The sequence below is a fragment of the Mesitornis unicolor genome, unplaced genomic scaffold (assembly GCF_000695765.1).
Source record: "Mesitornis unicolor isolate BGI_N332 unplaced genomic scaffold, ASM69576v1 scaffold322, whole genome shotgun sequence".
Taxonomy (NCBI): domain Eukaryota; kingdom Metazoa; phylum Chordata; class Aves; order Mesitornithiformes; family Mesitornithidae; genus Mesitornis; species Mesitornis unicolor.
Window position 1 is genome coordinate 137,385 of NW_010168245.1, and position 14,221 is coordinate 151,605.

Genomic DNA, 14,221 nt, shown 5'->3' on the forward strand with positions numbered 1-14,221 from the left:
GCAGGTTCAGCCCTCTTTCACTAAATCAGGTTGCTCAGAGGCCCATCCAACCTGGCCTTACACACTTCAGGGATGGAGCATCCACAACTTCTCGAGGCAACCTGTTCCAGTGTCTCACCACCCTCATCACGAACATTTTCTTCCTTATATTCAGTGTAAATAAATCTCTTTCAGTTTAAAACCGTTGCCTCTTGTACTGTCACTACAGGCCCTGATAAAAAGGTCTTTCTTCATCTTTCTTATAAGAAATCTTTCTGATTAAGAAATTGCCGTTTAAGACTCTTTCAGGTAATTGCCCTTTTTTTTTAACGGTGATTAATCTCATTAAGCACATACCTTAAACATTTCTACAAGAAACACTATGGAAGTTTCTATTCGTGTTTTACTACAGCTACCTCTGAAGTATACACACAGGGGTTTAAAACTCCTCTTCTCAGGTCTTCTGATCTGTCCTTGCACTGTGGATCCCTTGCCTGGCACACAGAGCTCCACAGACCCTCTGATGAACGCACGCTTTTGGCAAAAGCTCTCTTGCAGCCAGAGTTTTGTGCACAGAGCAGTGCACAGACCTGCCAGCTCCTGAAGTCAGTGCTTCACTGAGCTTCTGCTTCCCTCAGATGGGGTTCAGCCAGAGCAAAGCATTTGAGACATCCCCTTGTAATGGCGAGTCCCTTTATGCACGGCTGTACGATCTGCACAGGCATTTCCAACAGAGAGGTCTACTGCTTTGTGGTAGTTCCCTGCTCCTCCGTATGGGAACGCTTAGAAGTCAGGCTTCATTTGATGCTGCTGTTGAAGGCACCATCTCTGAGATCACAGCCCTATTTTTAAGTAAGACTGAACTGAATATTATAAAGATGGTTTTAGACATCTAATGAGGTAAACTCCGAGACTGGACAAGCAGCGTCATTAAGTTTTGCATTGGCATGATATACATATAACAAGAGATGCCTCAGGAAGAGAAATAAACAGGAAACTACACAAAAATAGAATTTTCTGATTTTTCTGCAGCCTACATTTTTGACCTTATTCTGGCAGTTGTTTTGACAATGTAACATGAACCCACTCATTGACAGACAACAGCGATTCTGTATGGGTGTGCTGATGACTCCTTGGAGTAATCGTCTTGCTCAGACTGCAAATACATTTGCGCAGAACAATTAAGTTGGCTGAAAACAGCTACTGCAGCAACACTGCTTCCAGGACTGAGACAGCCTGTGTCAGAGGTAGCGGCGGGGGCCTGCCGCACCCCCCTTTTCCCAGGACTGAGCCAGCCTGTGTCAGAGGTAGCGGCGGGTCCCTGCAGCACCCTGCTTTCCCCTGGGCTGTACAGACAAACTGCTCAACACAAGCAAAGAGCAAGCCAGCAAAGCACAGTATTTCCACACAAACTGCAGGCCAATCTGCTGGGTGCATTCAAACACCAGCAATTATTAACAATTCTCTAAAGGAGGAAGCAAGACTTGCAGGGAAGTGCAGTGACACCCCTAACTGGCAATAATTAAACTCACTGACACATAAATGTCACATTATTGTTCTGGCTTTGGGGACAATACAGGCTCAGGGTTATTGGGGTACAGATGGTTTTTCTCATGCAGTTTGTTCCAACAAGATGGTGAGACATCAGAAAGGACACGGTGTTTGACCACACCAGGCAAAGCTTCTGGTAACTCAGAAAGGAGCTGATCCTCATGGAGATCAGAACGTGATTTCTACTGAACTCTCTCTGTCCAAATTGAGTTTGAACTGAGCAGAAGGTGGCCGCTGTGATTTGTATTTCCATAATCTCTGCACACCGCCATGTGTATGAAGCTTACCTCCAGGGAGAACGACAACACAACGTCCGACTTGGAAAGCTGGTTCTCGTTTTCTTCTCCCATGTCAATTATTGAGGTGTTGTGACTGCGTTTCAGCTTCTGCAGCTTGAACTCAGAGCCCCCTTTAGACACGGGCATGCTCTCCAGGTTTGCCATCAGGAGGTTGACAGACGACTTCAGCTCCTCGATGTACATGTTTTCCATTTCTTTGGACACAAACTTGGGAAACTTGCGCTCCTTGGGTTTGGAAACAAAAACAAGAGAATGAATTGTGGTGACAACCAGCAGCCACTCGTTGCACTGGGAGAATCCCCCAAGAGCAGGGAACTCCCACAAACCAGATGACAAATTACAGCTTCCCCCTGTGTAATGCAGAAACATTATTGTTAGCTTCCCATAGAATTACTACTTGGTACTTATCCAACTTGACTGTTTCTTGCATGCACTTATATTTCATTCATTTTTCTATCTGCAAATGGCCTTCTTCACATATATGTATTTACTATTACAAACACCCCAGGCCAGATCTCGGCTGAACTTTGAGACTGACAGCAATTGACTGACAATTCAAAGGATGCTGACAGTTAGGAACTTGTTTTCCAGTCTCCCAGTTGTGCCAGCTCTTTTTAAAACACTTCTGAGCAGTTGCTCCATTAGTTTTCTAGGTGTGAAAGGAGCCCAAGGAGGGAAAAATCACCAATGTGTGGGCAGGAATTTGTGGTCCCAATTGGAAGAAGGGGTAAAACACCCTTTCCACTGCTTGCAGGGCCTGTGTCTCCCTCCAACAAGACAGCTTTTCGCTGTGAGACCATCCAGTGCTGCTTGCTGTAAACAGGACATTTAAACATTAAAACAGCATCTACAGCCTGAGGACTTGAGGCTGATGTGCAAAGTATCTTATTGGCAATTCATAATACTGGAAAAAGCAGTTTGTAAAATGTATGCTGGAGAAGAAAACAGGATCATGTTTCTTCTGGAAGACTGTCATCAGGCTGCTGAAAAAGTACTCCACTGCACTCGTTTTTGCATAGCTTACCCATTACAAGCTCACAGCAGCGCTCACACCAAGCAGTTAAAATACAGTCTTCTGTTTCCAGTCTCGATCTTGGGAAGCAATTCCCTCATGTAAATTAGACCTGGCGTAAGATAAACTACCTAATCAGTATGGTTTGTTGTCTATACATTATACAAGTTGCATGTCATTCCTAGGGAAAAAAACGCCACAACTGTTTTGTAGATATGGAGAACTACTGCTGAAGCAGTGATGTTCAAACATCATTGCTTTTTCACCCTGCTGCTATCCATCTCTCCAGGGACTGCAATTTTGGCACTGTCCCCACAAACCTCTTCAGAAGTGCAGCAAGGACCAAGACATTTCAGTGTGTGCCACCAGCAATTTCTCATGTGAAGGCTAAAACCGGGTAGATTGAAGTGATTCTTAACAATTAAACTAGGACTGGGTCTGATGATGGAAATGCAGAGCTGCAGGTGTGGTCTCAAGGTACCCATGGGACTGGAGATGGAGCTGGGGGAAGTCTGCAGGAAGACACAATCAAAGGATGCAGGCAACAGCAAGAAAGGGTGCCAGTCACTTCCACATGGAGCAGGATGAGGACCAAAAATGGGGACAAGTGTGGAGAAAAGCAGAATTAAGAGGAACCACTGGACAGCAGAGCACTTGCTACTGCAGAGGAAAATGTACCTCTGCCTTGGCATCCCTAGGCTCTCAGCTGTGATGCTGCCCTCAGCTGCTGGAAAAGTACAACACGCAGAGTGAAAAGCCTGTCCAGATTCTGCTTTAAAACATCTGCTTGACTTCCAGCGTGATCCCCGAGCTGGCTGGCTCCAAACTGGGCTCAGAGGGGGACTCTGCCTAACACTGCACTGGCGCTGGGCTGAGCTGTGCTCCCCTGGGCACAGGAGGAGGCGAAAAGACCCAAAGCGGTGCCCTGGTTCCCAGATGCAAGAAATGGTCACTGAGGAAAGCTGGTGTGCGTGGTGACTTGCTCAAGGTCACAGGACAGGGCAGGGCATTTCTGCAACACTGGGATCCCAAGTCCCGTTAGACTCCGCAGCCCTTGTTGCTTCTGACATACAAATGTCCTAGCATGAATTTCTTAATTTATTAACAAGGCGTTAATTTGCATGGAATCGACAAGCCACCTCAGAGCTGGCTTCACAGCACAGTAATTCTCCCTGTGCAGTAAATCTGCATTAAAAGCTGCAAATTGGAGATAAAACTGGAAATGCTATCCTTTCATTGAGCTGAATTGTGAAGCTGCCCTATGCTGGAGGGAAAACAGCCTTTTCCAGAAAGGAGGATACAGAGAAGGATTCAAAAGGTCATTTGGATGCCTCCAAAGGACGGCATTCATGGGTCTGACAGAACAAGGTTTCTCATAGGCAGGGGCTGGTGGGATCTGACATTCTGGAGAGAAGAGGCCTGCAGTAGTAACGCGAAGGAGATTAAATATCAATACCTGCCAGCTGGATCACAGGTAAGTCACTTTTACTCAGATCTGCCCTCCGCACTGCACAGCTGTATTTTGAAGGCTGAATTCTACACGGGGAAATGTCAGGTTGTGTTGAGGATTTTCCCCTGACTGTCTCTTGTGGGGCCAGCGGCGCCATGGTTTGTTTTCAGCATCTTTGAGGGGAGGAATGGAAATGGCAAATTCTTGTTTGCAAAAAATAATTCATGAAGCTGCAGCCTCTGCTGGCTGCTACTGAACCACGCATTTCGTTGTCCCACATGATATAAAGAGAGAACGAAACACGGAAACCAGGCAATCTCATTTTGGCACCCAGTGCCTGGCTACCCAGCTCAGGACCAGAGCAGCAGCGCTCTCCGCCAGGGCCTACATTTTGTTGCAAATAAAAAATACTGTAGGTTTTCTTAACAAGAAAATGGCAAAGGGTCACATGCTGAACAAAGGCGCTGCAGTCACTTTGCTGCTTTGCTGTGCTGTTGTTTGGCCGCATGTTCCTTGGCCACCATACTATTTTTATCAGTGAAGTGGGAAGAACCAGAACCTACCTCCCCAAAGATGCAACAGCAGCAGCTGTTTTAACAGACGCATTAGCGAGGAGTAACTGCACAGACGCTACTGGCCCTTCAGTTCAAGAAGGACAGGAACTGCTTGAAAGAGTCCAGCAGAGCCACAAAGATGATGGAGGGAGTGGAGCATCTCCCTTATGAGGAGCGGCTGAGGGAGCTGGGGCTCTTTAGTTTGGAGCAGAGGAGACTGAGGGGTGCCCTCATTCATGGGGATCCATTTGGAAAGGGCGAGTGTCAGGAGGAAGGAGCCAGGCTCTGCTCTGTGATGTCCAATGACAGGACAAGGGGCAATGGTCCCAAGCTGTAGCATAGGCGGTTCAAGCTGAAGATGAGGACAAACTTTGTCAGTGTGAGGGTGCCAGAGCATGGCCCAGGCTGCCCAGAGAGGTTGTGGAGTCTCCTTCTCTGGAGACACCCAAACCCCTAGCCATGTTACTGTGTGACCTGGTCTGGTGATCCTGCTCTGGCAGGGGTTGGACTGGATGAGCTTTCCAGGTCCCTTCCAACTCCTCTTATTATGTTATTCTGTGATCCTTGTTAACACCTGACCATAGATGAATGCAATCTGCATTTCCTACCCAGGGACCTCAGTGGGGTCACAAACAGCTCCAACGTTATCTTTCTCATAAAATCACACCGTTTGGCAGAGCTCAGTGCTGGGAGGACTGCTGCTGCAAGGCAGGTCCCTAGTCTGAGGTACACCTCTCTGATTAGACCTTCTTCTCCTCCTAGTAATGGTTTCTTGATTACCAAGAACAGCCAGATAGATCACTCCCAGAGATTTCAGCCCCATTAGGGCTTTGTCAGTGGCTCAGAGCATCTGATTAGAGGCAAGGATAAAATCTAGGCCATAGCTATGTCAACAGGATCCAGGGTTTCTCTTCATCTCTGGTCCATCAGAGGCCACATAAATCTGCGCTGTGTGAGGGTGTGATTTCCTCCTAGGGAGATGTCTCCTTACAAAAGGGTCTCTGGGGAGTTGAGCTGAGTGCTCAGTTAAGAAAACTATTTAGGCAACTTCATTGCTTAGCGTGTAAGTTTGACAAAGAGGAAGCAGACGTGCACTTGCAGATCTAGCTAGAGCACTTCAGGACAATTTATTCCCCACACTAAGGATTCATAAGGGCTTTTGCAGGAACCTAAACTGTCCCAGCTCCTCAGGACATTCCAAGAAATGCACATCACAAAATGTGATGCAAAAAAAATGCAAAATCTGCTCATTTTTAACTACAGACAGATGAAGCTGCTGTGATGTGCAAATCTGCTCATTTTTAACTGGTGATTATTGGGAGAAAGAAACCTGTGAGGGAAGGACAGGACCTGGGGGCTACATCAAACTGTCTTAGTGTTTCTATGTGAAGAGTTTTGCTAATACAGAATAGTGTGAGTTTTTACCTTGGCGATTTGCTCTGCCATTTGAAGACGTCCGTCTAACTCGCGTCTGATCTGTGCTGCTTGCTCATCTGGGTTGTCCAGCTGTATAAAAACAAAAAAGCAAATCAAGGTGAAAAATTAACCAACGCAGCACCTTTACAAGCAGTTCTTTGGGCTGACCATCTGCATTACATTATCAGTTAAGTATAGCATAGAGGGAGTGGTGACGGGACACAAAGGACGTTCACCATCCCAAGGCAGACATGACTAGGGGAACGTACAGACCCAGTTTTGATGCCTCCTGAGGCTGAGCATCCTCACCCTGAGGCCTTGCACCCACTTTGCCGTGTGAGCCAGCCTGGCAGCAAGCCCTGACGGTGACCATCCGAACCCCTGGAAAGCGGGGTGCCCTCCAGAGGGCTCTCACTGCACTGGTGCTTAGGACGCCACAGCCCCCCTGTGCTGGGGCAGGACACAGGGCAGCTCCAGATCACCAAACCCAACACCCCCTGCCCTGCACCCAGAAAACAACAGAAGGCGGCTCAGCAGAAACACACACCAATAGCCCTGCTATTTTCTTTCCCTTTTCCCTCATGTTGATGCATCCCTGTGCTACCTCCTGATTCATGCAATTGGTTTTTCTGCAGCCTTCAGCAGAGATTTTTAGTTTGTTTGGTTTTTTTTCCAGCACTCTGCCCGCAGCCCCATGGTTCAGTGTTCAGCCTCTGCCTGGCCCTGAAATGTCTTTTGAGGGGAAAGTGTTGTTTTTGGCGGTTAAGCAAGCAATTACAGCACATGTGGAAGAGGCACAGTGACCGCTGTGAGCAGTTTCCCCGTTGAGAGGACTCAGGGCAGATCTGTTATTTATAGTGGGAATACATGGACATAAATCACAAAGCAACAAAAAAAGCACAAAATCAAACTGGCCCCCGAAGAAGTCAAATAGCTGCTGTAATGCGCTGGCGATTTTATAGCTGCTTTTCAGCCTCTAACCACTCTCTGGACTCCTCTGGGGTCATTTTGGCCATGGCACAAGGCTAGAAACAGGTGGCAGTGGTGCCTCTCCACCCACAGGGCACAAACCCAAGCTCGGCCTGGTGCAAAACCTCACAGTTTTGGTTCAACATGACTGCTACCAGCAAATGCAATTGCCACAAGTCGCTGTAGGTCAGCTCTCCCACTGACCGCTACACATAAATGAGCTTTATCTGCTGACTTGGGGCTGCGCTAACGACCTCCTTGGGTTTTATCCTCCTCTGGAGACAAACTGCTTGACAGAAGAAAGGCTCGGCTGGTGCAGTGCAGTCTGGAAAGTTACAGCTACAGTGATGACAGAAAGTTTGGATTTTCAGCTGGATGAACAATGAGCTCCCTGGATGGGCTGAAATACACTGCTTTCCCCCACATCCGCTGCTTTTCACGGCATCTTCCCATCTGTCTGCCCATGCATCTCACAACTCCCCTCTCTTGCACACACTTGTGTAGATCTGCATGTGTGCAGGTGTGTATTCGCACACTGCTTCACCACCGATGATTTTCCATAGAGCTGACATTCATTACGGCTGAGATTAAGGGAAAGTATATTTGTGATTAGGTTTTGAAAGCCTCTGTTACTGATTTAATTCAAGCAGGAAAACTACAAAGCGTCCTGACCATGATCCAAATCCACCGAAGCTTCCGTGATCTCTGCTGCGGCCACCCAGGTTTCATTCACATCAGCTGCACCACAAAAACCTGCTGGTTTCATCTGTATATTCCTTCCCGATCCCAAAACCAGTACAGAGCCACGGACCACCAGCACCTTTTGGGATCAGCTTCCCCCATTAATTTCTCCATGAACAAATGAATACATGACGGACCTCCACCAACATGCGAGCATCTCTCAGAGCCGCTTCATTAAGGGTAGGAAATGTACAGTCCCAGATTCCCATTTCTTTGTAACTCTGAAAGAGGGGGCATTATTTGAATACCATTCAAGCTACAGTAATTGAGGTTAATCACACACTACCCAAAATAACTCACGCTCTAAATTTAGAAATCATGGATGCTGCTGTGCAGGAAGCTGGTTTTGCGGTATGATAATGAGCCAGCAAACTGCCGCACGCTTTCTGCACTATCTTGATTTTGCAGATGTTTTCCAGTGATGCTACAGGTGTCAAAAACCATGTCAAGGGAAGATCTGACTGCAGGAGATTATTTTTGTTAGGAGGCACCAAGCACCCTCAGCAGCTTCCTTGGTTGCGGTCGAGTGGGGAAGGTACCTTTTTGCAGGGCTACACGCTGCTGTGCTCCCCAAGGTTAATTAGTGATGCCAACCAGGTAATCTGGTATTTAAAGAAAAAATCTTTCCAGGCTGTATTTTCTGCATGGTATCTCCATGGCAAAAACCGATCTTGGGAAAGTGATTGCTGCTGTGGCCAACAGAATATTTTCTCCTCGATATCCGCAGAAAGGTCCTAACGAGGCAACCCCCTCCTCCAGGCCCTGCGTGCCCAAGCAGACGCCTCGTGATCAGGATTAGCAGCCCAGCAGCTCAGCCACTCACTGCTGCTGCTGCCGTCAAGGCATTTGAGTACCTTTTACACAGTCATAACACTGTTTATAACACCATTAGCAGAGTAATGCCGGTGCCCATAAAATATACTTTGCTAGTGAAATAAGGCAAGCTAGCTAAGTGAGACCAAACATGTAAGTAAGGCAGCACAGACCCTAATATCATTAAAACTCAATTTCTTAACTAGAGAATCAGCTATTTATTTTCTGCCATATGTATGCCCACTTTATATTCAAATACTTGACAGCCAAATACATAAATGATTTACAAAGTCAAAGAGAAATTGAATTAGTTTCATTCTGCATTATGACTACGTTATGGGTGTGCTATGAATAAAGCAAAGATATAAATCATAAGGTTGGCCAGTCAATTAAATGTGAAAAGTAGTATAAATTTCAGTGTATATATGATTTGTCATATGCAGTGAGCTTTTCTTCAGCAGTGTGCCACAAATAGATGACGTACATAATTTGCAATTCTCAACTTATCATTACCCAACTGCCTGCTGGTAAATGAGAGGTTTTCATATGTCTACCCGCATATAACATCAGTCCTCTCTGCTTGCCCTGCATCATCTACGTTGCTGTAACAGTTGCTAAAGTAGAGCAATAAAATAAAATAAAATCACGCAGATCAGATTCTGAGCAGAACCCAAAATTGACCAGCATGGCAGCCAGCCCATCACTGAAGGCATTGCAGGGCATACACTGAATTCAACAACTGGTGATCGTTCAACTTCAACAAAAGATCTTGCAGAGGACAGGTTTTTTTACATATAAGCTGCTAATAAGTGGTAAGCTTTAATGGGCATCAGCAAATGAAAGAAAGAGGTTAAAAATGTCCATCATGTGAGTCTGACAGCTTTAACTGCCAGTAAAAACCAGTTGCTGGTCTGCAGAAGAAACCCTTTGCTTCCACAACCCTGAATTAAATCCACAGCAAGACTTTCCCTCACATCATCCCAGAGGGATGGAAGATAATCTCTCTAGATCTTTGAAAGGTAGAGGCAACCCAACCAACCTTATGAAGTCGTAAGATCTGCAATAAGATGCATAAGCACCTATCAAATACCTGTGTCATGTACAGTTAGAGGTGCCAAAAGCCTCAAAGAGAAAGTTTCAAGGTGCTCATGTAGCTCAGCAAATGGTTGATTAAGGATTTCAAAGCAAACACGCTCCATGTGAAGGCTGAACAAGATCACAACATGGGTGACAATTCTGCAGCTTTGATGTAGGACTGTGGGAGAGATCTTTGTCTGATAAAAGGTGGCTTTGCTTTGTGATGCACAATGAGAGAAAACACTGAAAAATTCATAAGCACCTTTCAATTAATAATTAATCCATCAGTCCAGGCACACTCACAACTCATGGCATCTGGCACCATGTCATGCTCCAGCTGACTCACTGCATGTAAGCCCTCAGTTTCTTATCAGAAAACCACTAGCCTAGGAGCAGTGACGTGAGACAGGACAGTGGCACCGTGAACCGCACACAGCTTCCTGAGACATGCTTCCTGCCACCGTCACGGATCGACCTGTAGCACCCTTTTCCCACTAACAGTGAATATTCTCTATGAGCAGCAAAGGGCAGAGCAAGGCAGGCAGCCCCGGCGCTCGAGGCCCCGTCCTCTGACCACATCTCTGAAGCAGAAAGTGGAGGAAGATCTGAACACTTCTCCCCTTGACCACAGGTGGGATGCTGCTGCACCCCTCTTCAGCTGGGGATGTGAACGATGCTAAGCTATCCCGGTAGTGCAAGTCACTCACACCCTGGGCAACACGTTAATCCTCCGAGCAACAAACTGCAACCCAAGAACCACTGGCTGCCTTGGGATCTGAAATGGGAGCGAGGAAGAGGAAGCAAGGACAGCTTCTGTCACTTGTGTGGTTCCAGAGAGGATTTTGGAGGAGCTGGAGAGATCCAGCAGGACACGGCCTCTCCACCAGCTCTCTGCACTGCAACACCGTGGCATCCCCATGCGTCCCAGGAAAATGTCTCTCCCATGCCCCTGTACAGCAAAGATGCTCAAGGCTACCTCTCCTCTGGCCAGACTTACCCAATTCAGTCCTTTAGGCTCAGCCTCATGCAGAATATCTCTAGCACAATGTAAAATCCCCCTTAATTCAAGGAATTACAAACTGTGTCTATTATTTCACCAAAGTTTTTTTTTTCCCTCCTGTTGGCCCCAGCTCCTCACACACCCCCAGGGCTTCAGCATCCCAAAAGGTGACAAACACCCTCTCCTGGAGGAGAGCTCCACACAATTTTTCACCTGTGTGGGTAAAAATTGGCCCTGCTGCAGGAACGCAGTTGTTCTCAACTGCAGCTGCACAATATCGGTCGTTTGCTGTGGACGGGTACCCACTCCCGTTATCCCGGCAAGCTCCTGGGTTATCTAACAAACCACTCGCCATGAGAGAGCAGTCAGGGAGTCCTGAGGGGGTGATTTAAAACAGCAGAAAGGACTTGGATAATTCAGTAAGGGCTGACGCTTCCCTCTCTATGAGAAATCTTATTTCATGGTTCACAAGCTTTAGGGTTGCGCTAGATTCGTTGGTAAAAATGTTCCCCAGGATGCACAGCAGCCCCTCCTCGCCTGAATCTGATAACGCTCCGATGTGTATCTGTGCTTCTTCCCACAGCTGAGCTGGTTTCCAACAGATTTCAGCGCAGCACCAGCGGCACAGGCAGGCAGAGGTTTCTCATGCCCTCCTTGCTGCCAGCAGCAGCACCCCTGGGTACCCACTGCTCATCCACAGAGCACCGATGAATCAACCAGCACATCCTGGTGGTGCAGCAAGGGCAGGCGGGTGCTCGGCACAGATCCTGTGCAGGAAAAGGGGACAAAACCCTTGCACCATCTCTGTTACGGACTCGGCTACCACCATAACCCCTCACAGCTTTGCAAGGTTGTGCCGCGGGGCTGAGGAAAGCTGAGACAAGCAAAGCCAGCACGCAGCTTTCCAGCAGGTTGTGCAAAGATACCTCCAGATTTATGCGTAATGATAAATCAAAGTAAATGAAAATCCAGATTCAGCATAAACAGGGAGGGGAAGAAAAAGTGTTGCCTGCCTTTGCAAATGTCGGGGGCTCAGCACAGATCCTGCGCAGGAAAAGTGGACAAAACCCTGCACCATCTCTGTTACGGACTCGCCTACAACCATAACCCCTCACGGCTTTGCAAGGTTGTGCCGCAGGGCTGAGGAAAGCTGAGACAAGCAAAGCCAGCACGCAGCTTTCCAGCAGGTTGTGCAAAGATACCTCCAGATTTATGCGTAATGATAAATCAAAGTAAATGAAAATCCAGATTCAGCATAAACAGGGAGGGGAAGAAAAAGCGTTGCCTGCCTTTGCAAATGTTTTACAGGCTGTTAAAAAAGGGATGGCAGGGCGCTTCCACTCGAAATGCACGTCCTTTCCATCTGTGGCCAGAGAACTTCTGAACCCCGCAAATCCCTCTGCAAGATCATCCCTGAGAGGTGTACAACACTGAAAGGGCTTAAAAACTAAGCTGTCCAGAGGCTCTGACCTCTGAGCATGCCTTAATACCCTCTTCTTATGGCATTGCATAAGGACGCTCGAAGGGATGCGGGCAGCACGCTCTGAGCTACAGCACCACGAAAGAAATCGGAGCTCTGGCTGGTTGATGCAGCCCGAGGTGGATCAGTACACTCAGCTTACTTGTGTTTCCTTACAGCTTATCACACGCTAAATTTCACATCAGTTAATAGGAAGAGAATCACTTGAATTTCCCACACACAACAATAAGCTACTATTCAGTTTCAAGTAATTTTTACAGCTAGAATTAGCTGCACTTAACTCATCCCAATCTTCATAGAAGAAAGATCTACATATCTTCAAATCCTCATTTTTTAAAAGCTTTATGGTAGATACATTTGTCACATAATTCAAAGTGGGCTTTAGCCCTGGAGGTAAAGCAGTTTGCATGAGGACCTGGTCCAGCAAAGCCACAGCCCCTTGACACTCAGCAGGACTAAAGGTGACAGCACAAGACATGGGAAGATCTCCAGCGGTGTCTATGCAATGGGTAGGGCTGGGGCAAGAGTGTCCACACAGGAACTCACATCACTTTTAAAAGTGTTCCCCTCTATGCTGAAATCTGCTCGGGGCTGGGGTCTCAATTCCTGTTGGTTCAAGCAGAGAACTCTGATTTTTCTTGCTCTTTCATCACCATACTGAGGAGTTTTTGATTGACCTCCATGGCTGCAGAGCCTGAGAGCCTTCCACAAACACAAGGCAGCAGCTTCTGATGGGCTTCACAGAGCCACAGCGTTATTTACAAATTTCAAAACCTCTGCTTGCTGGTGCTTGGCAGATGTGGGTGTTTGTTCCTCTGCTGCAACCAGCACCGTGCTTTGTAGGGACGATGATACAGATGAACACGTAAATAACAGAAGGTACAGGTCATAATGTGAATGAAAATCCCTTTTACTCATTGAAAATAGCTAATATAAGACTGAAAGAAAAACCATATTCAGAAAGAAACTTGCCTGCCATAGACGTACAGCTTGAAATTGGACAGTCATTCTCCAAAATAAATACCTGTGGTATATTGGTGCATACCTTGGAGTCTGAATTGCACCACTGCAGTAGCTCTTCTGCAGCAAAAAAAGCAAAGCAGAGACCTGGGCCATGAAGAGCAAGGTTCCCTTTTATGTCAACCAACCAGGTATCGGCAGAAAAGGAGGAGAGGGAACGTGGAGGGAAGATTACAGCTCCCACTTCTTCGAGGACTAAGATAGCAAAAATTGCAGCGCTGCCCATTACAGTTCATTTTGGTATTCGTGAAGGTTAGATTTATCACAGCCAGAGACCTAAAGAGACTGTTCTGAACAGGCTGACACCTTTCTCACTAGTTTGACGCAGCAAATCCTCATGAGGTCAGGGAGAAAGCAGCTGGGAGAATTAAGCCTTGAGGCAGCAAATCCTCAGCATGCAAAGAGGTTGCTACATGTTCTGTACACAGCATCCTATGGGAGCTGAAGCTGCTGGTCCCACTCATGGTTAGGACCATGCTTCTCCAGAAATCTCTGTATACATCGCCATTAGACTCCATCCTTCAGCCATGGAGAACTGGAAGGGAACTGCCCTCCACGGCAGACTCAGCTATTTTCATTCCCTCTGGGTTGCAACTAACACTCCTCTAATTGCTATCGATTTATCAAAATCCAGAGCAGAAACATCACATCTGTAAGTCCTTTTGGTCAATACACAACAACTATTAATGATTAATAAGTAATCATTATTATTATGCTAAATTACTATGTTATGCTAATTAAAAGGTCAGTTCCCTGCCTTTCTTAGAACAGTGCCCTGACAGTTGTGCTCTGAGTCATTCAAAGGTCTCAGAGAAACGTGCTTCAGGGGGAATTTCCTGGGTCTGAACAGAAGCAATACC

The 14,221-nt window shown here is 46.8% G+C and overlaps 1 protein-coding gene across 1 annotated transcript in view; it reads right to left on the bottom strand.

Moving 5' to 3' along the window:
* Positions 1–14,221, bottom strand: part of CADPS (Ca++-dependent secretion activator) — a gene marked incomplete at its 5' end in the record, with an annotated part of 168,303 nt that overhangs the window by 129,117 nt on the left and 24,965 nt on the right. The window contains 2 exons of the mRNA XM_010178929.1: positions 1,818–2,054; positions 6,271–6,351. Coding sequence (XP_010177231.1) covers positions 1,818–2,054; positions 6,271–6,351 — 318 coding nt within the window. The remainder of the gene's footprint in view (positions 1–1,817; positions 2,055–6,270; positions 6,352–14,221) is intronic.